Source organism: Camelus bactrianus, chromosome 1, assembly GCF_048773025.1.
Source record: "Camelus bactrianus isolate YW-2024 breed Bactrian camel chromosome 1, ASM4877302v1, whole genome shotgun sequence".
Taxonomy (NCBI): domain Eukaryota; kingdom Metazoa; phylum Chordata; class Mammalia; order Artiodactyla; family Camelidae; genus Camelus; species Camelus bactrianus.
The window spans coordinates 47,548,925-47,574,137 of NC_133539.1; the positions used below are offsets into that span (position 1 = coordinate 47,548,925).

The 25,213-nt window shown below is 36.6% G+C and overlaps 1 protein-coding gene across 1 annotated transcript in view; it reads left to right on the plus strand.

Annotated features, from left to right (window-relative positions):
• Positions 1-17,314: 17,314 nt before the first annotated feature.
• TRAT1 (T cell receptor associated transmembrane adaptor 1) overlaps positions 17,315-25,213 on the plus strand; it is a 34,852-nt gene continuing 26,953 nt past the window's right edge. Inside the window, exon 1 of the mRNA XM_010970758.3 lies at positions 17,315-17,837. Within this exon, the coding sequence (XP_010969060.2) occupies positions 17,831-17,837 (7 nt within the window). The 5' untranslated portion in view covers positions 17,315-17,830. The remainder of the gene's footprint in view (positions 17,838-25,213) is intronic.

Consider the following 25,213-nt stretch of genomic DNA (forward strand, 5'->3'; position numbering starts at 1 on the left):
AAATGTCAGTATATTGTAAAAAGAATGTATATAAGAGGCTAAAAGAAAATTTCTACTATAATAATTCTGCTCCCAGGTCCCAGGAAGAGGAGAGCAAATCCATTTCTGCCCAATTTTAAAATTTCTGGTCTTTACAAGTTTCAAGTCCATTTCCATGAGAATCAAGACTTATCATGACAAAATTTCTCTCTCAACAACAAACATGAGGCAGAAAAAGTTATAAAAAAACTACACTTAAACCTAAATTAAATATATTTAAATAAGCATTTGCAGATATGAAAACAAACAACACTGAGGGAGAAAAACATGGGAAAAATAAAACAGGAAGATGTAGAGAGAAATTTATTAGAGAATTACTCTACAAAACATACACCAGGAACAGATAGTTTCACAGGAGGGAGTGTATCAACCTTTCAAAGACAAAATAATTTCAACACTATGACATTGTCTCCAGGTATAGAAAAAAAAAAAGAAAAACTTCCAAATTCCTTTTATGAAGCAAAGATAATTCTAACATTCAGAGTTTATACTCTATAAACTATAGCACAAACTTGACAAAGTTAGCACATACTCAAAAGAAAACGCTATACCAGTAAATTGTGAATATTGATGCAAAAATTGGGGCAATATTAGCAAGTTGGATTAACCAGCAGATTAAAAAAAAGACATCATGACCAACTATGATTTGTTCCCAGAATATAAGGATCATCCAATTTATTCAATTAAATTTGTTAATTTAATTCACTATATTAATAGATTTAAGGGAAAAATAATTTGAATATATCCATATATGTTGAAAGATCTTAAAAATAACTGGATACTCATTCCTGAGGGAAACACTGACTAAAATAGTAACTGAGATACCTGAGTAACATGATAAAAACCATATAGTTTGCGACTTAAACTAATCAGTCTATGTAGTAGAGGGACTCTAGAAGCTTTCCCAGTAAGTAAGAGACAAACCATCAGAACCATACTCAGATATGACACAGACGTTGGAATTATCAGGAACAGGGCAAGAACGCCCACTATTTCCATAACCATCTTGTGTTGTATTAGAGGCTTCTAACTAGCAATCTTGTTTTTCTTAATGTGGGTGGTATGATTTTATAATCATTCTCTAAATTGTACATGTGTGTTTTGTACATTCTTTTGACTATGCATTTCACAATAAAAAGGTAAAAAATGCAACATAAGGGAACCATCTATACGTACATTGAAATGGGCTATTTGATGTAATTTATGTTCATTTGTACATTTAAGATTTGTGGCTGAAGGCTAAAAGCCAGGCATTTTCAACAAAATAAAAGGAAGCACTGTAGATGCAAAATAGGCAGCATGCGATGTAAAATGGTCTGTGGACTTTTTATTGCTGGTGATAAAAATCTAAATCAATGGTGGCTGATGTATTGTCAGGAAGAAAAGCACAAACATTTTTAAGATTTAAGTATGAAATTTTCATCTGCAAAAGACAGGCAATTAAAGTTAAATGCAGGTTTCAGCTCCAACATTTAAAGAGCTTAGAGGTCATCACTCCTGTCTTTGCTATAAAAAAAAAAAAAGTTGTACAAACTAAAAGTCAACACCTTTTCTTGGACCCATCAGAGAACTCAGTTTGCAGTGCAAAACACTGCCCTGAAATCTGCAGAGACAGGCAAATCGAGCATCATAGTGAGATTTGCTTAGCTTAAGCAGAAGCCCCTGAAGGCGTAAACTGATAGAAACACTTAAATGGTAATTTTAATGAATTGCTGATGGATGAGCAACTCCTGGGTGAGGGTCAAAGTTTTAGGGGTTACCCCATACTTTATCAGCATTACCTCCAGGAAACCCAACAAGTTGCATAGTGAAGATATGAGAAAGATACACAGAAGCCCAGAGAATACAAATCATAATTAGTATCAAAAAGCACACGTGCATATATCATAGTCAAACTGTGGAGAACCAAAGACAATGAGAAAACCTTGAGAGAAGCCAAGGGGAAATAGTAAATTAAAAAAAACACCTTACCTACAGAAGAACAAGGTTGAGAATTACAGCAGATTTGTCAAAAGAGGCAAACCAGAGGAAAGTGTAATAAAATATTTAAAGTGTTGAAAGAAAAAAATTCGTCAACCTAGAATTCTACATGTAGTGAAATTATCCTTCAAAAGTGAAGGAGAAATGAAGACTGTCTCAGACAAATAAAAATGGGATAAATTCATCACCAGTAGACCTACTGTGTAAGAAATGGTAAAAGACTTTTTTCAGGAGGAAGGAAAATGATATATAGGTCAGAAACCTGAATCTACATAAATAAAGTACACATTTTGGAGAAGCAGTAAATGCAGGCAAAGTAAAATTTTTACTAAATTCTTAGTCGGTCTAAAAATAACTATTTAAAGCAATAACAGTAACAACGTATTGGATGATTATAACATTATGGATAAATGAGCTTCTGACAGCAATGTCACAAGGGATGAGAAGGAGGAATTGGGAATACTCTGTTAGAAGGTCCCGCACTACACAGGAACTGGCATAGTCTTATTGAAGGTAGACTTAGTTATAAAATATGTACTGCAAATTCTAGGACAAACAGTAAATTTGGTTTTTATAAAGTATAATTGGCATGCAAAGAAAGGAGAGAAACTGGAATCTTATAAAATGCTCAATTTGAAGCAGAGAAGACAGAAATAGAAGCCCCTGGCAATGAATAGAAAACAGTTCCAAAATTGTTTGATGTTAATCCAAATATATCAATAATCATTCTAAATGTGAATGGTTTACATGACTTAATTAAAAGACAGAGACTGTCCGAGTGGATTAAAAATACCCAACTATTTGTGGTTTGTAAGATATCATTTTAAATATAAAGACACTGATAGGTTGAAAGTAAAGGGACAGAGAAAGATACACCATCACTAACTGAGATAAATGTACTCATGGAATGTAGAATGTTAAGAAGGAAAACCAGTTGTGGAGCATATAGGAACTCTCTGTGCTGCTTTTATCACAATTATGTAAATATTAAAGTGTTCTAAAATTAAAAGTTGATTTAAAAGGTGGATAATAAATTATTTAAATGAGAAACAAAGCAGACAATTAAATATAAAATACCTTTGAATTAAAAAAAACAAGTTGCTCTGAAAAGTGTATCTTAGAGATCACAGCATCTCTTCAGCCCGCCATGCTACTCTAAATGGTAAATGGTAACCACATGTTAGGCTGACAGAGTAAATAATTCAAAAGCTAGTTTTTTATGAAATCTGCATATTGTTCACTAAGAACTGGTACTAATTTATCCAATTATATGCATTTGAATTTCAAGAGATACAAAAATTTTAATACATGACAAAATGAAGTTTTTCACAATATTTAAGTGTAAAGCATGAGTAAGTTACTGTGTAATTTAGGTCTGTCTAGGTTTCCTGGTTTGAGTTAGCTCAATTCCATTTTGTTAGTAAATAAACATTGAGCACCTCCTATGTTTGTGGAACTATTTTCAGCATCATAGAGAATCACAAAAATGCATAACAAATAGTCTGTGCCCTAAGAAGGCTGCATGATACAGCTTGAAGTCCTTTAAATATTACTTCTATAACACTGACCCTTTCTTACAAATCCATATTTTCTTAATACCAGTAGAATCAGTATATAAATTGACCCTCCGCCTTGTAGGGTTCTACTGGGCAGTGAGTTTGTGTGTTTCACCAATAAGGTGGAAACAGTTTTGATTTCTTCTCAGGCACATGATAGCTCAGTTTACATTAGGCTAATGTTACTATTTTTTAATTAAAAAATTTTGACTAAAACTACTTTTTTCATTTTTCTTTTTAATTCAGTGTTGTTTAAATACATGGAAGTTTCTGAAAGAGCTGTAAATTCCAACATTTATACTTGGCCATGATTCTGAAAATGATTTGTTAGCCTTTTATTTTGTCTGGATGGTTTTAAGGGCTTCAGTCTGGCAGATTTTTGGTATCAAATGAGGACCTGGATTTCTGAGTAAAGTGATACCCTTATGCTATGATCTTTTTCACCCAGTTTTGCTTTTATTAATAACAGGGCAATATTGAGCGTTTTTGTCTAGTGACTGATTGCTGGCAATTTGTTTTGATATTTCTAATACAAAATCCCAGTGATATAAGAAGGATGGTGGCAAATAGGAATGATTTGTGTGAACATTTACTGGAATAATTTAGCAAGGGGACACTCTCAAATATGAAAATGGAAATAGGCAACACAGTCTATTTAAAAACTGAATTCTCCCCATAGTGAGAACAGGCTAAAATTGAAAGGGTTTGTACCAATGCATGCAAAGTACTTTAGTAAAGACTAAACAATTAGCAACTGTATACATAACATTGATATGTTCCTTCCTTCTCCTCTCCTTTTTATCTAACAATAGAGATGCTTTAAAATAATCACTTTAGTGTTAATATTATTTAGTAACTTTGCAGAGATTCCTTGCAAATGATAAAATGATGCCAGTTAAGACCTGGTGGTGGGAAGGGGAGGGTTAGGGGCAGAGTGGTAGTTTCCCACAGGAAATCCATCATGCAGCTTGTAGTAAAACAGACTTCAAGGGCAAGATAATGAGATCACAGCTTGCTAATCATTTTGAAACCCATCATTTGCTATTTCCAAACAGGATGGCAATTGTCAGGCAGCTTTATCTTATAACATCAGAAACCCTTAGTATCTTTTAATACTGCCACTGCAAATATGTACAGTTTACAGAACGTTTCAGAAACTAATCATATTAGCCAGCTGTGGGTTTAGTAGCATGGAGCACCAACCCTACTGAAGGGAAAAAAACCCAAGCAAGAGTTTTTGGTGACTTCATTGCAGATGAAATCATAGGGAAAATCCCTTCTCTCAAAGTGTGCTTGCTATTCAGTTTAGCAAGTATTTAAGAGAATTCTATGTGAAAGCCTCTGAGCTGGGCACTTTGAGAGCTGCAAAGATAAATAAAGTAAGACCTGCAAGATGTGGCCATGGCCAAAGAGAAGCAATTAAATGATTTGCAGTGGTAGAAGGAGCAATTGTCATCTAAACAATGTAGGGAAATTATGCTTTTGCTCTTTTTCCCCACCCTATCCTTAGCTGTCAAATGACATTTTGTCTAACTCCACAAACACCCAGTGACAGAATTGTCCAAAGCCCTCCATTGCAGAGCTAGATCTAAGCCCAATATCTCTGAGCTGTGAAAAAGTTCTCCATCCCAACCTGCTCCTCCCCCCCGGAGCTGACCAGACTCACAACTCCCCTCCAGAGCTGACCAGACTCACGCCAGTTACTTTATCCCCAGTTACAGAATGCCTCAGCCACATCCACCCATGCTGAGTTCTACAGAGCGGTTTCCACTGGCGCTTAAACCACCAAGGCTGACTGTTCTTGTTCTGGGGTCAACAGCAAGTCTTGCTGACTCTTTGAGGCAGTGGTTCAGGATGAGTAGGGTAGTGTATTGGGGAGATCTCAGAAACTGTCCTTTGGACTTTTCAAATCTCTTAGTCACATTAAGACAATGACAGTCATGCTTCTGCCCAACGGACAAGCCTATCAAATCATGCCTTGCCCCACACTCCCCACAGATGGTATCAGTACATATTTGTTGAATGAATAAATGGCTGAATCAGCACAAAGAGGAACGAGACTCCCTCTAGGAGCTGCAATCCCAGTGTGTTGTTATCCTCTCACGCATTCTAGGTTGTTCTGAAGGGAGAGGAAAAGCACTGTATTTCCCATGGGAAATTCATATTAGATGTGCAATTAAATGACTGAAGGCCATTTAGGAAAGTCAGCTATAATAGGTACTTTTTAAAATTGACAAATATTTGCAGAACACTGACTCTGTGCAGTCACTTTCTAGGTATTGGGGAAGCAGTGCCGAGGAAGAGAAGACAGAGACGGGACCTGACTTCCTGTAGCTCAAAGTCTTGTGGAGGAGAGTAGACCATAAACAAAAACATCAGCAAAGTAATTTCTATTTTAATGTGTTACACAGGAAACAGGATATGATAGTGTGTACCCAGGGAGATGGGTGCCCTATATTAGTCAGAGTTATATAAAGTAAGGCTGTTCAGAATATTTAAGTTTAAGGTGAGCCATGGAGGAGAAGATTGAAGAAGCTTTGTAAAGAAACATTTTACTCTTTCCAAGCAGAAGGGAGGACGAGTGCAAAGGCTGGAGCTAATAAAAAGTTTATCTTGATCGTGGAGAGAAAGGAGACTAGCGAGGCTGTAGAGGAGGAGCCAGCACAATTTTTCTATAAAGGGTCTGACAGTAAATATTTTAGACTTTTCAGGATATATGTTCTCTGTTGAAAGGCAACTCTGCTTTACAGCATGAAAGCACTATAGATGTACATGCTTGAGTGAGTGTGTCTGTGTTCCGATAAAACTTTATTTGCAAAAACAAGTGATGGGATGGATTTGGCCCATGGACGGTAGTTTGCCCTGCTCTAGACTCTAGAGCTAAAGGAAGTGCAACATGTTGAACTTGGAAAACAGCGCAGAGTCCAGACCATGTGGGCCAAGGGCAGAGTAAGAAGTTGGAATTTTATTCTTAGTGAAATGTAAAGCCGTTGAAAGCTCCCACTAACCAAGGGGTTGATTTGGTCTAATTTAGTTTTTAAAATAGTATTCTAGATGCTGTGTAGGGAATAGATCAGAAAAGCCATCAGTATAGAAGTAGGGAGGCATTTGCAGTCGTCTGGGAAACAGGTCATGATGCTTGGCCTACAGGGGGCAGCAGAGAGACGGTGTGCGTGAATTGATGGGTCTTCTCAAATCAGGACAAGAAGGTGGGTCAGATGTGAGGGTGAGAGACATGTTGAGGCAGCAAGGATGAGTTGTAGGTTTCTGTCTTGAATTAGGTTGCTGTTATCAAAATGTGGAAGATGGGGAAGGAATCCAAAGTTCAGTTTCGGAAAGTTTGACATGTCTGTTGAGACATTCTGAGTCATCCTTCAGAAAAAGAACGCCTGAATAAATAACTACAAGGGAACATGGACCATTTCTGAAGCAGATCAAAGAGAGAAGCAAGGCCAGTAGCCTATCATTCACACTAGAATGACTTTGTAGGGAGCCAAAGCCCCTCTATAGATAAGTATATACAGATGCCGGGCTATGAAATTACACGAGCAAACTCCACTTAGGACTTTTGTTCAAGTGGCCACAATCATAACCTCCTGTCTCAAAACAGAGGGCGACCTCCTTCCACAGCATCTGAAGCTGCATGCTTCCCTCTCGTGTCTCTGTTTCTGCACCGTCAATGAGCAAGCCCGCACAGCAGTGAAAGGGGGCTGAGTGCAGGCAAACAAAAATAACTCGTGTAGAGAAACACAGGATGCTAATTGTGACCAGCAAACAAAGTCTACAGGTTAGTTGTGACCTACAAATGTGCTGCTACACATGTTTCTCCGTTGGGCTTTGACCACATCCTAAGACATAATTCAGCACTGTTGATTTTTCAGAGCTAGTTTGCCTGCTTCAGTCATCCAGTCATAAGCATAAGAAAAAAGAGGGGACCATGTTTTATGGCTTTTGCTTAACTCAACTTCGACTGGGTGCTCCTAGGAATGCTGCTGCAGAAAATATCATAGAAATAGGGAACAAGCTAATGAACCATGGCGCAGAGCACATGCTAAATAATGTCACCTGATCCATTCCACATTAGTTGGTGAAGTTTTAAAAGGTATTTTTATTCACATGTTTAAGAAGCATTAATTTTGTTGAAGTAGGTTTATCTATGGCAGAAAATCTTAATGCTAATAATTAATATCACTCACGTTAATATGCAGTATGAAATTCCAGAAGGAAGATACAGTATTTGGTGTTTTCAAATTTATTGAAAACATACCACAATTTGATAAACACACATGCATATACACTCTATATATACGTACATATACACACACACTATATTTTCATCAGATAATAGAGTCATCATCCTATTTTATAACTTGGGTTAGTTTGGATTATGCTTTGCTGTCAGTGACAGAATGTCCAATTTTAGCTACTTAAACAATTAGGAGTTATTTTCCTTAAAGAGCAAGAAACCAAGAGGTAGGTTAGTGGCTTTATTCAGTGGCTCATGAATGTTAGAACAAACTCTTAAAATTTCTCTTGACCTTTTCCTCTCAGTTGTGAAATAACTTCTGCAGCTTCAAGTACTACAGCTGTGTACAAGGAGAGGAAGAGGGAATCAGGAGGCAGTAAGAGGCGACCAGTTTCATCTGTTCCTTGTTAACAAGGAAAACATTTTCATAATTCCTGTAGCAGACATTTCCTTGGGTCTCATTGTCTTATTGCCATCAGGCTCCTTGATCTAACTGCTGCAGAGGGCAGGAGGGTGGGTAGAGGCTCCAGGAAGCAGTAAACAGGATTCTCGTAATTGGTTTAGACGCATACCATTTCACCTGGCCTGGGCATGTCAGGCTTCAAACAAAAAACGAGGAGAAGCTGGATCTTGGTGAGGCGACTGAGTCTTCTACACAGACTGTGAGAGCAGACAAACTTAGCATAACTCATTTGTTATTTTCAAATTGTGACAAACATTGCGATGTACTGCCCAGATTCCCCTTCAGGAATAAAGGACTCGTTACCCAGCTGCTGGGAGGGTTGCTGGAAGGAAGATGGGCCTCAAGCTCTCAGCTCCCTTGAGTTATCCCTGCAACTGAAGAGTCTTCTTCCCGAGGACATGAGCCTGCCTAAGGCTGTGTTCATCCACAAAGGCTGCAATGGCCCCTCCTCTTGCCCTTCCCTGACCCCGCTCTGTGCTCCCCACACTCAGAACAGCTCTGAAAGGGCATCGTGCCCTCAGAGCAGGGGGTTGGCTAAAGCTTCTGCCAAGACTGCAACTCAGCTTGACTTTTCCCTCTGTGCAGTCCTGCTGTCTCCTGTCTTCCACAGGTTCTCTTGATCCCGACGGCACTTCCAGTAAAGCTCCTGCAAGCTCATGCCCATCTAGTCCTGAGAACCCAAACTGCTCCAAAAATAGAACAGGAAAATTAAATATACTCAAAACATATTCCTTTCTCTATTTTAGTTTTGAAGTTTGTTTGGAAACTTGAAGTATTTTTTTTTATTAAAGTTAAAATGAAGTTATTAAAGTTAAAATGTAACTTTTCAGATGCCACATGGAAATGAAATTCTTTGTCATTACAACATTGGTAAGTGTGAAAAAATTTGCTATCTGTACTAACTTTTCATTTCTCTGATTGAGCAAATACTTGATTCTGTTTATAAATTTTTTTAAAAAGCTTTATCTGAATTAGTGCTTTTACTGCAAAATTACAAAAACAGGTGAACGTTTGCGAAAGAAAAATCATCTCTAATCTTAACACATGTTACTCATCTTTGAGTGGTATCTGTCCAGACTTTTAAAAGGAGTTTACACCTGCTTCTTGGACTATTTATTTAGTCTTAGGAAAGTTTGAGGATTTGATCCATGTTCAATATTAGCTCCTCCTTGCAATATTAACTGAAAGAATATTTAGGAATTGAATGAGAGCTGATCCTTACTAAAAGAGAATCTGGCCAAGGACTACAGGACCAAACCATACCTCATCCCTCTGTTGCTCTGTTACTGTCTTTCATGTTAAACAAAAGCTTTTGGGATACGGTTTTAATTCCTGTGTTGATTATTTTAGCTGTATTCTTTGAGATTTGTTGTTAGTTGCTCTAGGGATTAAAATATTCATCTTTAACTATCACAATTCACTTAAAGTTAGCACTGGCATAATGTCAGTAAAAATAGTATACCAGTAAAGCACCTTATTTTCTCTCCCTATTCTTTTGTGATATATATAAATCCTTCATATATTCTGTAAACCCAATAATACTGCATTAGACTTACGGCTTTAAACAGTTTCCTAATTTTAAAGAAATTAAGGAAAAGAAAAAAATTATGCATATACACATGATCTTTATTTATTCACATATCTCTGGTGACCTCTATTTTTTCTTGTGGAGCTGAGTTACTGTCTGGTGACATTTCCTTCAGCCTGAAGAACTTCCCTTGTTTTGTTTGTCAGGTCACCTACCAGTGAATTCTATCATTTTTTGTATATCTTTGTTTAGAAATGTCTTTATTGTGCTTCTTTTTTTGAAACTAAGTTTTACTAGGCAATAGAATTGGTTGCTTTTTCCCCCCCAGCATTTTGAATATGTCACTTCTCTTTCTTGAGGCTTGCTTTGTTTTTTATAAGTTAACTATTAATCACATTGTTGTCTCTTTCCATAAAATAAGTTGTTTTTCTCTTGCTGCATTCAAGATTTTCTCTTTTCACAATAGCGAAGACATGGAAACAACCTAAATGTCCATTGACACAAGATTGGATAAAGAAGCTGTGGTATATTTATACAATGGAATACTACTCAGCCATAAAAAATAATAAAATAATGCCATTTGCACCAACATGGATGGACCCAGAAATTGTCATTCTAAGTGAAGTAAGCCAGAAAGAGAAAGAAAAATACCATATGATATCACTTATATGTGGAATCCAAAAAAGAAGACAAACAGATTTATTTACAAAACAGAAACAGACTCACAGACATAGCAAACAAACTTGTGGTTACCAGGGGGGAAGGGGATGGAAGGGATAAATTGGGAGTTTGAGAATTGCAGATACTAACTAATATATATAAAATAGATAAACAAGTTCATACTGTATAGCACAGGGGACTATATTCAATATCTTGTAGTAACTTATGGTGAAAAAGAATATGAAAATGAATATATGTATGTTCATGTATGACTGAAGCAGAACACCAGAATGCTGTACACCAGAAATTGATACAACATTGTAAACTGACTATACTTCAATAAAAATATTTATATAAAAAAAGATTTTCTCTTTTCTTTGGCTTTCAGGAATTTGAATATGATGTGTCTGGTTGTGTTTTCTTTTATATGAGTATCTACTTTGTGTTCATTGGATCTGGAAATAAATGTCTTTTCATCAAAATGGGAAGTTTTCAGCCATTACCTTTTAAAATACTTTCCATTCCCCTTTTCTCCTCTCCTTTCATGACTCCCAATAATGTATTCTTGAAATTGTTCTACAGATCTTTGAGACACCATTCCTTTTTTTTCCCTATCTCTTTTATTTTTGTTCTTTGGATTAGACAATTTCAATTGATCTATCTTCTGATTCACTAAGACTTTAGCTATTTCAAATCTGCTGTTGAATCCACCTAGTGAATTTTTTATTTTGGTCAATGTAATTTTCAAGTCTAGAATTTCCATTTCGTTATTTAATCTGGGTTCTCAAGAGTCAATTTTTATTGACTGCTTTTTTTTTTTTTTCTGAATATGGGTCACACTCTCCTGTTTCTTAGCATGTCTTGGAATGATTTTATCACTTGTGTATTCTGTTTTATTTTTCTCAAGCTCATTGTATTGTGGGTTTCTGTTGTTATTTGTTTGTTTTAGTAACTTGCCCGGACTTAAACCACAGAATCTCTCTTCTTCTAAAGCTGATAATGTGTCTGATCAGTCTATTTTAGCATTTCCTTTTTGGGGACCCCTCTGTCAGCATAGGTTAGTGGTCAGCCAGTGATTTGGGCAGATACCTTGATTCTCTAAGTCTTCCCCAGATGTTGCCAGTTGAGGTACATGTGTGTTGAAGAACACTTTCAAACTTGTAGCCAGTTCTCAAGTCTGCCTTGGTTTTCATTATTTGCCTGCCCTTCTCTGGTCTCCCTGACACCATACATAGTTTAGCGGTAAGGCAGGAAAGAGTAGAAAGCATATTTTAGCACTGTTATAGCTCTTGCCATTACATTTGTGACTGGCAGAAAATTTGTCCTAAACCAAGCCTGCAACTTTAGATTAGCAAAGTGATGGTCTTTCCCCATTCATTCTGAAATAGGCTGCTGCCTTTAGCCAGCAAGGTATGGGGTTGTCACACTCATATTCTCCCTTGCTTTCCTAGCCCTTCCTCCCCACACCGCCAACAAGTCTGCCACCTCTGGCTTTAAACTGTTGGGTTTTCTTGCCTTTTTCAAGCTGGTAAGCTACATGCAATGACGGGCGAAGGAGAAGGAGGGGAATGAGAGCAGCCAAGGCCAGACAACCATGGACTGCTGTTATTCTTACCTGAAACTGCAGCAATTTCCCAAGAATAAGCATTTTTTCTTCCAGTTTTATTGAGATATAATTGACATACAGGACTGTATAAGTTTAAGGCATATGCAGCATGATATGACTTACAAACATCATGAGATGATGACCACAATAAGTGTGGTTGAACATCCATTGTCTCATATATAGATATAACACTAAAGAAATAGAAACAAATTTTTTCCCTTGTGATGAGGATTCTTAGGATTTACTCTCTTAACAACTTTCATATATGACAGAAAGCAGTGTTAATTAAATTGATCAGTTTGTGCATTTTATCTTTAGTACTTATTTACCTTATAGAGTTTGTATCTTTTGACTGCTTTCATCCAGTTTACCCTCCCTCCCCCCAAGAAAATAAGCATTTCTCAATTTTCATATGGTAGTTTTAGGCACTTTTCCCCTTTATATTTGCTTTATCCTTGTTTTATTGCACAGTGGAGCTCCATAACCTCTTCATGTCACTTACAAAACATCTCCTTCCATCTGATTTTTAAAACAATTCACATGTATGATTTTGATAAAAATTACAGAGGATTTGATGGCTATTTCCTTAACATGATAATATAGCTATATCTTTTTACAAATCTATTGTGTCTCTATAATTAAATCCATATCTAAATATATAGCTAAACCTAGCTTAGCATCTATTGACTATTTTTTCTAAATCAGTTATTAATTTGATAGTTTCAAAATGGTGGATGTTCTAACTCCATCATGCCTTCCACAGTTACTAGTTGGCGTTCTGTTCTAAGAAACAATTTTCCCTTTTAATTTGTTCATTTTTCTTCCTTCCTTCCTTTCCTTATCAACATGGACCCATAGATTATTTATTTTTTCTTTTCTCTACCCAAAATTTTAAAGTTAGACTTATCAAGGTGTATTTTACATAGAGTAAAAATGGGTCATTCAAAAAATTTCCCAAAACAGTTCCCTTAGGTCCTTTTGCATTCAATCCTTTCTCCAGCCTCTAGCCCTCAAACCTACTGACCTCATTTCTGTTCCCGTTTTAATTTCTGATTTTTTTATTGCTAATATAAAGTTTTATATATTAATCTTATATTCTGAAACCCTGCTACACTTGCTAATTAGTCCCAGCAGATTGTTTTTGTAGCTTCCATATACAACATGTCATTTGTGAGGCTTCTTCCTTTACTTCTTGCTTTCCAATCCAGACGCATTTAATTTCTTTTGCTTATTTCTTGGGCTAGAACCACCTCTAGAACAATGCTGAATTACAGTGGTGAGAGTAGACAGCCTTGCCTTATGTCTATCCTAGAGGGAAAAACATTCAGTAATTACAAGAATGTTGTCCTTAATCATTGATTGAGGATGATGTGAGCTGTAGGTTTTTGGTAATTTCTCTTAATCATGTTGAGGAAGTTCTCTTCTATCCCTAGTTTCCTGAGAGTTTTATTTTTTTAGTCAGGAATGCATGTTGAGATTTTGTCAAAAAGTTTTTCTGCCTCTACTGAAATGATCATATGGTTGTTTTTTTTGTTTTGTTTTGTGAGTTCTTTCAGTCTGTTAACCTGATTTACATTGATTTTTTAATGTTAAACCATCTTTCATTCCTGGGGTAAATCCCACTCAGTCATAACATATTATTATATTATTCTTTTAATATATTGCTGGATTAGTTTGTTTCTTGTTCCTGAATTTTTGTTATCTACTCTTTTATTTGTGTTTGATTTTCCAAGAATTCTGGTTCTGTAAGGCTATAATAAGTGTAATAAGAAGATCTGAGTATGTTATGCCAAATCCATGCAGTGTTCCATTGCTTTTAAATTATTTTTTCTCTTCCATCTGAATAATTATGTTTTCCAGAAGATCTGATAGTGTAAACTCAATGAAAATATGGATCATCAATATAGTCTAATCAGAGGCGATTGTAACACCATAATTAATTTTGAATAATTTCTCATTTTAAAACAGCATGATTGGAAGCACAGGGGCCCCTTCCCCTCTTGTCTTTCATACAGCTGTTTGCTTACTTTGTACTAGCTTCTGTCTTACTAAAGAATGATTTACCAGGATAAAGAAAACAATCACAGAGAGAGAAATTCTGTTTCTATAAAAACAAAGGTATTCCAAAGAGCTTTTAGAATGAGGAAGCATCAATGATAAAAGTAGTGTAAGCTATTGTAAGTAATTTTAAACACTAGATAAATATATAAAATGTAAAGTTAAAGTCCCAGGCAATCCCCTGCTAATAACTACTCTTAACATTTTAGAACCCCTTGGACCAAAAAAAAAAAAAAAAAAAAACCTCTGTGTGTGTGTGTGATATATGCATATGTATGCAAATAAAAATAAATATACTATATAGTGATAACGATTAATTATAAACTAATAGAAAAAAAGAGGTTGAAAACTGGGCCTTTTTTTTATACTCTATGACCCATTTTTCTGAGTGTTGAAGCTCTGATTGGCAGCTGCCATTTTGATGTTTTTTTTATTTTCTTTTGGCAACAAAACCTCAATTTTGTTGCCCTTAAAATCCTCATTTCTTGACAGGTGCCCATCAAAACCACGCACCTTTCTCCCAAATTTCCTACAACATTTATAACTGCTTCCAGCTTGTCAGGATATTTCTGCTTTGCCCAGCGATCTCCTAAACTTCATTTTGATAACCTCTCATGAAAAAGTACTCCAGAAGCTTCATGTTTATTTCTTATTTGAACATGACTCATGAAGCCATCAGTCAAGTCTCTGAATGCACTCCCTAATGTATTTCATAACAAACGTATATCCTTAGGTTTTTATATTCTGATAACATCCTCATATGCTCAGCCATCCATATTTAATGAAAGACTATCATTCTCCCCCTGGCCAATTCCAACATCTGCAGAACCATCTAATGCACAGACACGGACCTTCTATGTGACCTTGGACAACCTTGTTCTATATCCTGAGTATATGAATGTACGGAATGGGGACCACTGTAATGCAAATCACTTTTCAAGAACATTCTAATAATTAGAAATTGTGAAGTGGTTCAGATTTATCAGCCTGTTTGACTATTCTGGAAATGCCAATCATGCACATTATGTACAATCATGCACCTTAACCCTGTTAAGCCATTAGGTAACCACTCAACATACACCTCAGGCTGCTGTATTGGCCTGAAGAGGGCGGGTGTGCACTTCCTTGGCCCCTGCCTGTCTCCTGTGCTCCTGTCTTCCCTGGATCTCTGCAGACTTGTGTGTAGGAGGCCACAGACTTGAGATAGGCAAGCCTAGGCATCTTCAGGCGCTGTCCCACTGGTGGGTTTGGCCTCTCTCTCCCTGTTGGGCTGTCCTGAGAGCTATACTTCTCGGGCTGACCACAGAATTCCTGCATTTTGACCTGAGGCATTATTGCTGAGTCTGACCTTCTCTGCATCCAAAGCCAACTACTAAACACTCTTATTGTCTCTAGAATTGCTCTTTATCGATCGGCCAGTATGAGGGCATCCTTGTACCTTCTTTTCCCATCCTCTGCATTGTTCTTGTTCTAACAAGGCGGGTGCCTGCACTAAATTTCCAGTCCTGAGACTCTTTCTCTCTCCAGGGTCCTCTGCACGCTCCAGTTGACATAAGTGGAGATCTGCTTTGCGCCTGTGCTAAGGTCCTGCTTAGGGAATCTCTGCAGTTCCCTTTTGAGCCTGGGTTTTCTACCCTTCTTGCCAGTCATCTTGTTTTAGGACCAAAGGGTACCCCCTCATGGCCACCCCACATCAGGGTCCTCGCTTCTTGAATTGATGTCTCAGGTGTCCAAAGCTCCCTGGCAGTCTGAATGTCCTCTCTTCAGCTGTCTCCATTGCTGGATTCTCTCTAATTCTTGGATGGATCCTTCTGGTTCTTTGTTGTCCTCTGGTCCCTACATGAACTCAAGACTTCTATTCCCTTGAGCTCTTCGCCTGTAGGCATCCAGGCCTGCTCATACAATCTGCCACCCTGCTAACAGATGGCAGCTGAACCAAAGCTTCTCTGCACAAATAGGTTTAAAAAAGCACCAATAAAAAACATTATTCAGGTTTCCTTTTTTGTACAACTTATCTAAGACTTTAATATACAAATTTGCATCCACAGAGGTGAAAATAATACACAATTTTTCCAAATACATTTGTTGAAGGCGTATTTTTTCCAAGAGTTTCTTAAAGACCTAGAACAAAATGTATTCTATAAAACATATTTTGAAAATGCTTTTTTAGAAGATGAGACTAGAGAATCTCCATGGTCTCTTTCAGTTTTATAGATTCTGAATCAATGATTCACAAGAAATATTTTGGGGGGGAAAAAAACCTGTTCATGTTTAGTTAACTCAGTCCAAGGACAAGAGAAGCACTGTATTTTGGTTACTAGGTAGTTGTTTTCTACAATGGAGCAGGGAGAAAGCAGAAAACGAATGTTCCTTTTATTTATTCAATCACTGTGAGAATATTTATTGAGACCTACAATGTGCCAGGCATTATTCGAGATGCTGGAGTTTTAATAATGCATAAGATCAATGTTCTCCTTGCCCTCAGGAATCTTAGAGAAATCAACTAAGCAACTAATGTCTTTGCTTTGAGTCCGTGTGCCCCAAGTCTCATTCTGAAGTTTCCTTTAAAGTTTGAGTTCTTAAAGTTTTAAGTACGTCTCTTTCTGTCATAAATGGGATTCAGATTTGCCATTATTCTATAATTAAACAAAATTGGTGAAGTCCATAAGCAAATATGCATAAGCATATAATATGCAGCAGGTAAACATACACAGAAACATGTACAAACTGTATACGTAGATATGACCCAGACAGTCTCTATCTGAATCATGTTAAAAACAAAACTACCAGTGACATATCCATGTAAGTTTCTCAGAGGTTGCCCAGAACACTTATATTAAAATAGCCAAGGATAATAGTGAAAATGCAGATTTCCACTCCAAATACTTTGATTCAGTAGGGCTCAGGCATAGGCATGTTAAACTCATGCCACATAAGACACTTCTGCATACTAACCTTCAAGAACTTCTGCTATGGAGACTCTGGGGTGGGGGTTGAGAGCTGGAGCTTGTCACCATGGGGCCCCAGATGGGACAGAGGAACTCACATTGGCGGAGGCAAGGATTGGCAGGACAGAAAGCAGGCACTGAATGTCCCAGCAAGATAGTGTGTAGAAGCTACCTGATACATAGTTAAGTGTTCAAAAAGTGTGAATTCCCTCTCCTCTGCCTCAAAGAGAACACAGCCAGCAGCTGAACACACCTGGGGGCTTCTCACTGTTTCCTCCCCGGTTTCGTATATTTCACTTTATTTTCCTGTGACCTCACTTGTGAGGGGATCCCTAGATTCTCTCCCAAGAGATGGCAGATCCTTCCTAGTCTAATTCATACCTTGATTTTACTACTTATTTTAAAATTTGATGCAGGTATTGATAAAAATTCAAATACCAGAGTACAGAGGCTTGTGGGATTTTTCTTCTCACGTTTCACAAAAATGTAACAGACTACTGGTTTCAGATTAAAACTCTAGAAGCCACCATCACCACGTTTCCTGTTTGTAACTGAACAAAGTACACACAAAAGATTTTAAGAAAGAGAAGAGAGAAAAAACAGAGGTGCAGATAAAGACAAGGTTTACTGCCACACTGCTTCTAACATAATAGAGCAACGTTAACTTAGAAAAAAAAGCTTGGGGGAGCATTTTTAATCCATACATTTGCCTATGGCTACATAAGGATTTCTCTGAGAGAAGAAGCATGTCAGGTAAGTGGCATTTAAAATTCTTTTGTTCAATTCCTATGCTTAAAAATTCACATGATAATTCCCAAGCCTCTGGCAAAAAGACACTTCATGTTGGGCAAGTAAATTCGTTTACACAATTATTTCAAAAGTGTGAGATAATCTTTACCATAATTAGAACATATTTTGAAATATAGTAACGTGTGTAAGTTGACTATTTTCTCTGAAAATAAAAAGTTAGGCAGTATTTGATAATATAAAGGTAGTTGTATCTATTCAATTACTAAGTGTTCCTTGATAATCACACAATTTAGAGTACTTATTTTTAAAGAAACTTTTGTTGACCATGCATATTCCTCTTTGGTTTAGTTATAAAGCAGGTTAGGAGTAGCAACATTCTAATTCCTTAGATTTTAGGCATATATTATCTTCCCAGAAATCGATCCAATCATCAACTCTCAAAGAGATGACAATTTGGCAAAGGCCAGTGAAAATTCCATCACTTGTAGAATGAACTGTGAGGGTGGAATCTACATTCATTAGCCGAATGTCTGCTCCACGTTGATTGATCATTCCTCCTTCATCCTTTTCTGTACTTTTTATTTCTTTAATAAAACATCTTTTTGTTATAAGAGAAGACATGCATATTATATAAAGTGAGAGAGCTGTGAAATACATACGGAAAAAAATTTTATGTCGTTTTCATCATCTTAAAAAATGAGATATTATGTTGTATGTCTTTCCAACTTCTTTGTGGTTTGCTTTTCATAACTGAAATAATAATGAACATAAAATAATATATTCAGCTTTTTCACTAACATACTATAACCATTTCCATCTTTATGATAACTTCTGCTTAATTGCTTTATGTGAATGCACAAAGTGACATCTGTTGGGTTAATTATAGTTTACTTAGTTCTTTGTTTATTGTTGGACATTTAGGTTGTAGCCAGTCTTTTTATATTTTAAATGGCAAAAAAGATGGACAACTCTGTAGCTTTTTCTATATTAAGGGTTATTTTCTTAGGAAAGATTTCTAGACATGGAATTACTGAATAAGAAGTTGTGAACATTTTAAGTCTCATTAATGCCAAATTGCCTTTCCAAGACTGATGCCAGTTCACTCTCATCCCAGCAGCGTTTCTCCTTAACAAGCTGATCTCACTTAAAAAAACCACTAATTTGATAAGCGCAACATGCTAACCCATTGTTTATTATGTATTACTTTGATTATAACGAGGATGAACATTTTTGCCTGGGCTTTTAAACAGTTTACAATTATTCTATCATTTGCAAATTGTCTGATTACATCTTTGGCTTAATTATTATGCTAATAGTATTTTAATATCAATATGTATGAGTCATTTATAAAGACAATAAGTATTATAATTTCTGTGAATTTGCTTCCCAGTGGCTTGTTCAATGGATTTTAAAATCAATTGGTTGGATTAATCACACAGGGAATATAACCTGATGTATGATTTTCTTAACTCCCTTTATCTTTTCCAGGTATATATATTAGCAAAGAACAAAAACAATTGTTCCAGTTTTGCTAGTGACATATTGCCATGAGCTCATGGTCATGGGGAACTTGGCAAGGATGGGCAGGCTGAAGGCTCTGAATATGACATTCAACTATTTCCCATTAATTCATTCTAAATTTGGAAGGGATGGTCAGATTTCCTCCATATAATTTCATAGTTTAGATTTAGATCCCTTCAGGAATAATACAGAGCTCCTCTGTTGCCAATTAAGACCTACAGTTCCACAGAAGAGATAAAATATATACAGTATTTGTCATTAAAGCCTCATAGATCTTAAAAGCAAACCAACAAACAAAATCAAGACCCCAGAATGCTAAATGTGAAAAAAAGATACTTGAACGATAGTATTCCTTATGTTTAGATAGGTGGTCAAAAATGAAAATAAGTGTGAACACAATGAAAAAGTAAAATGATTCCTAATTGAGTAAAATGATGTCTGACAAGAAAAACCTAAATCTCCCCTTTTCTCCTACCTCTAATGCCTTGTAACCACAGCAGCAATAAGTGTTCCAGCATCATTATTCCTACTGTGTTTCTGTCTTCATATAAAATCAGTATTAACTGAATCAAATGGCAGAAACAATGCCTTTTGGCTACCATTAATTTAGGTTAAACAATGATTCACAATGTAGTTACACATCGCTGTTTTTCAGAAGAAAAAAAAAAAAAGGATTCTCATTGTCTTTACTCAGTTTTGTCTTCCCTTGAGCCCCAATCACCTTTTGAGAACAATGAAAGTCTTTCTTTTAGAGACTAGATAGGACTAATTTATGAATCATCTTTGAAACTCAGTTGTTCTTTAAATTAAAGATGGGTCAATGTTTCACCATTTAATTTAGGTAATATTGGACAGAGATTTTAAGTTAACCCAGGAGAGATTGTCACTCAAAGGTCACAGCTCTAAGAAATAAATCTCCACAAATGGCTAGTTCATAGTGAATAAATAAATATTGGACTCTTTTCCAGGCATTTAAAAATTTCATTTTTTCAGCATTCCTGAATTAAAAAGAAGAGAGAAAAAATTAACAGGCCTTCTTAAAACAGTAAAGAAACATAAGAGTTACGGTATTTTGTTGGATGAAAGTTGCCACACACCCATGCCACCTTCAGAGGCTCTTCCCAGGCTCTCCTCCAATAGGAAATGAGGAACACATATGCAAAGTGGAGCAGCCAAATCCAGAGAAGGAGAGAGAGGTTTGTCCACAGCAGGGATTTTGGCGGCACGTTAATCCCAAAAGGACTTCTTGAGTTTACCAATTCCAAGTTTAAAAGAGACAAAGAGTGAAGTACTAGCGGAATCATAACCTATTATCTTAAAATCTACCCTTCGTCTCACGCCCATGTGTATGCCGTCCTCCGTTAAATCCAGTAAGCATTATCTACAAGGAATCATGAAGGGGGAACTTCATGTCACATAGATGGGGATCTGAACTTCAGTAGCACGGTTGGCTTAGTGTGAGGTTCAGGGATTTGCGGAAAGTCACATAGCTAGTAAGTAACTTCCCTCATTCTTTGTCCACACACTTTAAAAACAGACATTCCAAAGCCTCATGTGGCTACTGTCCCTCTTCCCACCATGGGCCTAACCGGCATATATCATTCACATTTCAAATAACCTTTTGTTAGTAATAGACACTCGTTTAAGTTTGGCAGTTTTCCAACCTTGCATTAAAAACAGTATCTTATTTACGCGAAAGCCTGGGACGAGGTCTGAGAACTTCTTTCAGGGCTCGTTTCCGTGATTCTGGTGCCTCTGGTTGATGGGATGATGGGAACGGATAATGGGAGCAGAGGCTGTGTGTCCATGGTGACAACGAGCCACATCAAAGAGTCATCAGGAATGTGCCTACTTTAGCACCAAACCATCACCATAGAAAGAAAAATTCATTTTATAAGTAGAATCCAGGGGGACTGTAATATCAGAACTTTTTGTTGAACTTTCTAGGGTGCTTAAAATAATACACATTCATGGAAATATACACAAAGAAGAGATGGTCACTGCACTGGGAGAATTTACAAACCAAGGAAGAGAAACCATCAAGGAAAGCCATGTCCTATAAGCTAGAAACTCAGTTACAGAGTCTCTGAAGGAGAAACAATTTGGGCATTACATTTATTGCTTTTCTGTTGTTAACTGTTTAAGTTAACTGTTAAGTAAAGGCTTCTGTATGAATCAAACCTGCCAGCAGAAAGACATTACATTTGCTTAGCTGGGTTTCTTTCCAGAGTACTTGTAATTGTGAATTCCAAATACAGTGCTTGCCAAGTACTGTAGGCTTTGAGGGAGTCAGAGGTCTTATAATTAAATCTACTACTCTTAGCCCCTGGTAGTTGAAAGCTAGACAGAAACTTAAATCATAGTTTTCCTAGCTGTCATTACCTCATGAATAACTTCCCGAGACCTTAGCTTTGTAGCAGTGTAAATTGCTAAATTAAAATTGTGTAGGCATTCTTTTTAAATTGATAAAATCTATATAAATGAAAGTAATTACAATTAATGAAGAATGATACTAAAGACTGCATTTGCTGGGCAAGAATTTTTAGGCACTTTGCGCATCTACTATTATAAGAGGCACTGTCTGTGCTAAATGGATACCCATCTGGGGCTGGAGGACTTTCCATGCTGCATATGGAAAATAACTGGGTAAGGGGAGGTAGGAAGTACGTGAGTGTGTGTGTATGTGAATATTTATACAAATCTATCATTCAAGTTGAAAATCTCCACCATTTAGCTATTCAGTATCTTCTCGTCTCTGTGTGTTTTGTTTTCCAAAATGGGGGCATTTATTGCAGGCAATCACAAAATTATGAACGACATCAAGAATGTCATGAAATACAAAACTTCTAAATGAAAATCTTCCTATTTGTAACTCAGATTACATCACAAAAGAAAAATATCTTGGAAAACAGAAGGGTTAGACAGGAATCATGGACTCCTAAAGTCAGAGGAAAACTGGAGACTATGTGAAACCAACCCTGACATGTTAGAATTTAGCCTGGGTTTTAAAAGGCCTTCAATTGTTTATGTGAAACAAATTTACTCTTACAGCAAATGAAAAAACCCAGCCCTACAGGCATGTACAGTATAGTCCAAGTTCTTGCCTTAGAGTTGCTGACAAATTTCATGAAAATTACTAGGACCTTCCTAAGCCTTCAGTGTAAAGGGTAGACTGGGGGTATTGATTTGGTTGCTTCCCTGTAGCTGAAAACAAAATTATCTTCTTGTAGCAATTAATGGACTAATAAAAACTTTTCAGTGCTCCCCTTAATTAAAAAAGAGAAAGAAAAATTTCTAATTGAAATATAATTTTTGTGTGAATGATAGGATAATTTATGGTTAGCATCGGTATAATTTTAAAATGAAATTAATGCTTTCTGCTTACTGCTTTGAAGTACACCTTTTGATACTGTGCTATATTTAATTTGCCCACACCACAACTATTTATTGAGTATATACTGAATTCTAGACGCTGTGAGAAATGGAAAGGAATAAAACTAAGTACAAAGGAGATGGATGTTATTAGTTCTCCCAAGAATGATAAATTCCAAAGATCTGTTATTACTTTCTATGTATGTATTTGCTTTCTTACCCCTCCCTCAGAAAGAGAAGTATTAAAAGTGCATAGAAGAGTATAAAAGATAACCAGATAAATCAAGGCAAAGATAAAATAAGGAGCAAGGGATACAATTAGTCACAACAATAAGTATCATAATCCCAGAGATTTCCTTAAGGTAGATTGTGTGTCAAATGATACACAAAGACAGACAGATGGCCAGTGGCAATATTCACATGGATTATAAGAGTAAAAATGTCTTGTTCTTGAGGAGATCCCTAGCTTCTTATACCTGATACCAAATGATGTATTAAACAACATCTTCTAATCCATAGCATCTCTATAAGGAACGAATCTAACAGCAAGTTCCATACAGGCTGTTCTTCCTAAAATGAGCTTTTTCTTGCCCTGATAACAAAGGCAGAAAATGTGGAAAATGATAAAAAACAAAAAGAGCAACAGAGAGTTTCAATTTTCATTTTGCAACTACTACCTGAAGTTCAGTTCTCTGCTGTCATTTTAGGCAGGTCATTGGCAGAGATGGAAGCAAGTTTGATATTCTCTTAAGAAATCTTGGGAACATAACAGGAACATGTCCTAGGATAGAAAGTCATCGAAGCCTCCGTTCAGAGATAGATTCAGGGAGAACCTCCAGCAAGGATCAAAAATCTCCTTCCAAAATCAGTTTTCACTCTTTTCGTCATGTGTATAAATGAATAATCAAATTTCCAAAGTATATGTCATAGGGATTTGACGCAATATTTCCAGGCCAGTCTATTTCTAAAGCCAGGTTACAAGTCGCCCAATTTGGCTCAAGGTAAATTATTTAAACATTCATTAAAGGCTTAATTTTCAGCAGTGCAGCTTTTTGGTCAATGTGTTGTGTTCCTAGGTAAGTTATACTATACTACATTATATTATGGTGTATAGTTTCTAGGCTGAAAATAAAAAGAAATAATAAAGAACATCTGCTGAAAACAATCTGAGTTTTAAGTAGTGTTGTGATTTGATTGAAAAAAACTTAATGTGTTGTCCTCTAAAAAAAGTAGTTGGTCTTCAGTCATTCTTTCTCTGACAATGACTAGACAAAACAACTATTTCATGAGGCTACTCTCGGTTTATGAAGGTAGAACCATATTGTCAGCATGCAGGAATACATCCATTTTTCTGTTCTCATAGGAGGGGGTGTGCATTTAATAAGTAAAAATAAACATATAAGGTCTTTAAGGCAAAGGTTGAAGAGGAGAGAGTGAAAGCACACTCTCGTGCTACGCTTCTCAAGATGATCCTGTGGTCTGTGAAGAGGCTGTTTCTACTCACCCTGACTCTCAGCTTTTATGCCAGCATCCCAGTTTTACACAAGTGTGTATTATTTAGAGTTGCAACTGGGTTCACAGCTTAGCTCAGCTAGCGATGTTTTCTAAATTTCCTTTTTCTGGAGATTTTACTGACAATAATCAAAGTCCTCAAAGACTAATTTTTTTAAACAAGAAAATTACATTTTACATTTAGAGTTGTGACCACCCCCATAAATCTAATCAGACAGCTAGCTGTTAGCCCCGATTTCCTTGTATCAAGTTTCCTAGGAAACAGACAATAATCACAGATGTTTTGGCAGATACAGATTTGGGGCAGAGAGAATTAGGATTCACCAAAGCTGCAGTGAGTTCCTCTTCTCACAGAGATCTGTTTCCCAGCTGTGGGAGGTAGGTCCTTTCCCCTTGGTAGTGCTAGAGACAAATGTAACAATCTCAGTTGGTCTCCTCCTGGGTTGTGGATGCGTCTAGCTCTCACTTGATCAGAACCTTTCTGTTGGCCCTGGTCGTTCCATTCCCCTTCTTGATTCCACTCTTCATGTGTATTTATCAGTTGACACGTGTTTAGCCAACACCTACTTTGTGCTGAATAGGTTGCAGAAATAATAGTAGGAGTCTCACCAGTATTAAGATAATAATGATAAGATAATAATGGCAACAAAAGATACCATTTTTTGAGCATTTTATTAGTGAGAAATGCTGTACTGTAAATCTCATTACATGTCTTAACTCACTGAGTCCCCATAATAATAGGTACAATAGGAAATTAAAGCATGAAGATAAAGATCCATCAGACATTCTTCCTGTCCTTTCTGTCACAGTCTAGTGGGGGGCAGACTTTTATACACAAGTGATTACCTCAGTATTTGTTGACATGCACAGGGATATGTAAGAGGGCACTTGGTGAGGGAAGGGTAGCACTGAGTGAAAGCTTCAGAGAGAAGTTGGATTTGTAGGAATTTGTCAGAGGGCCAAGGGGAAAGGTG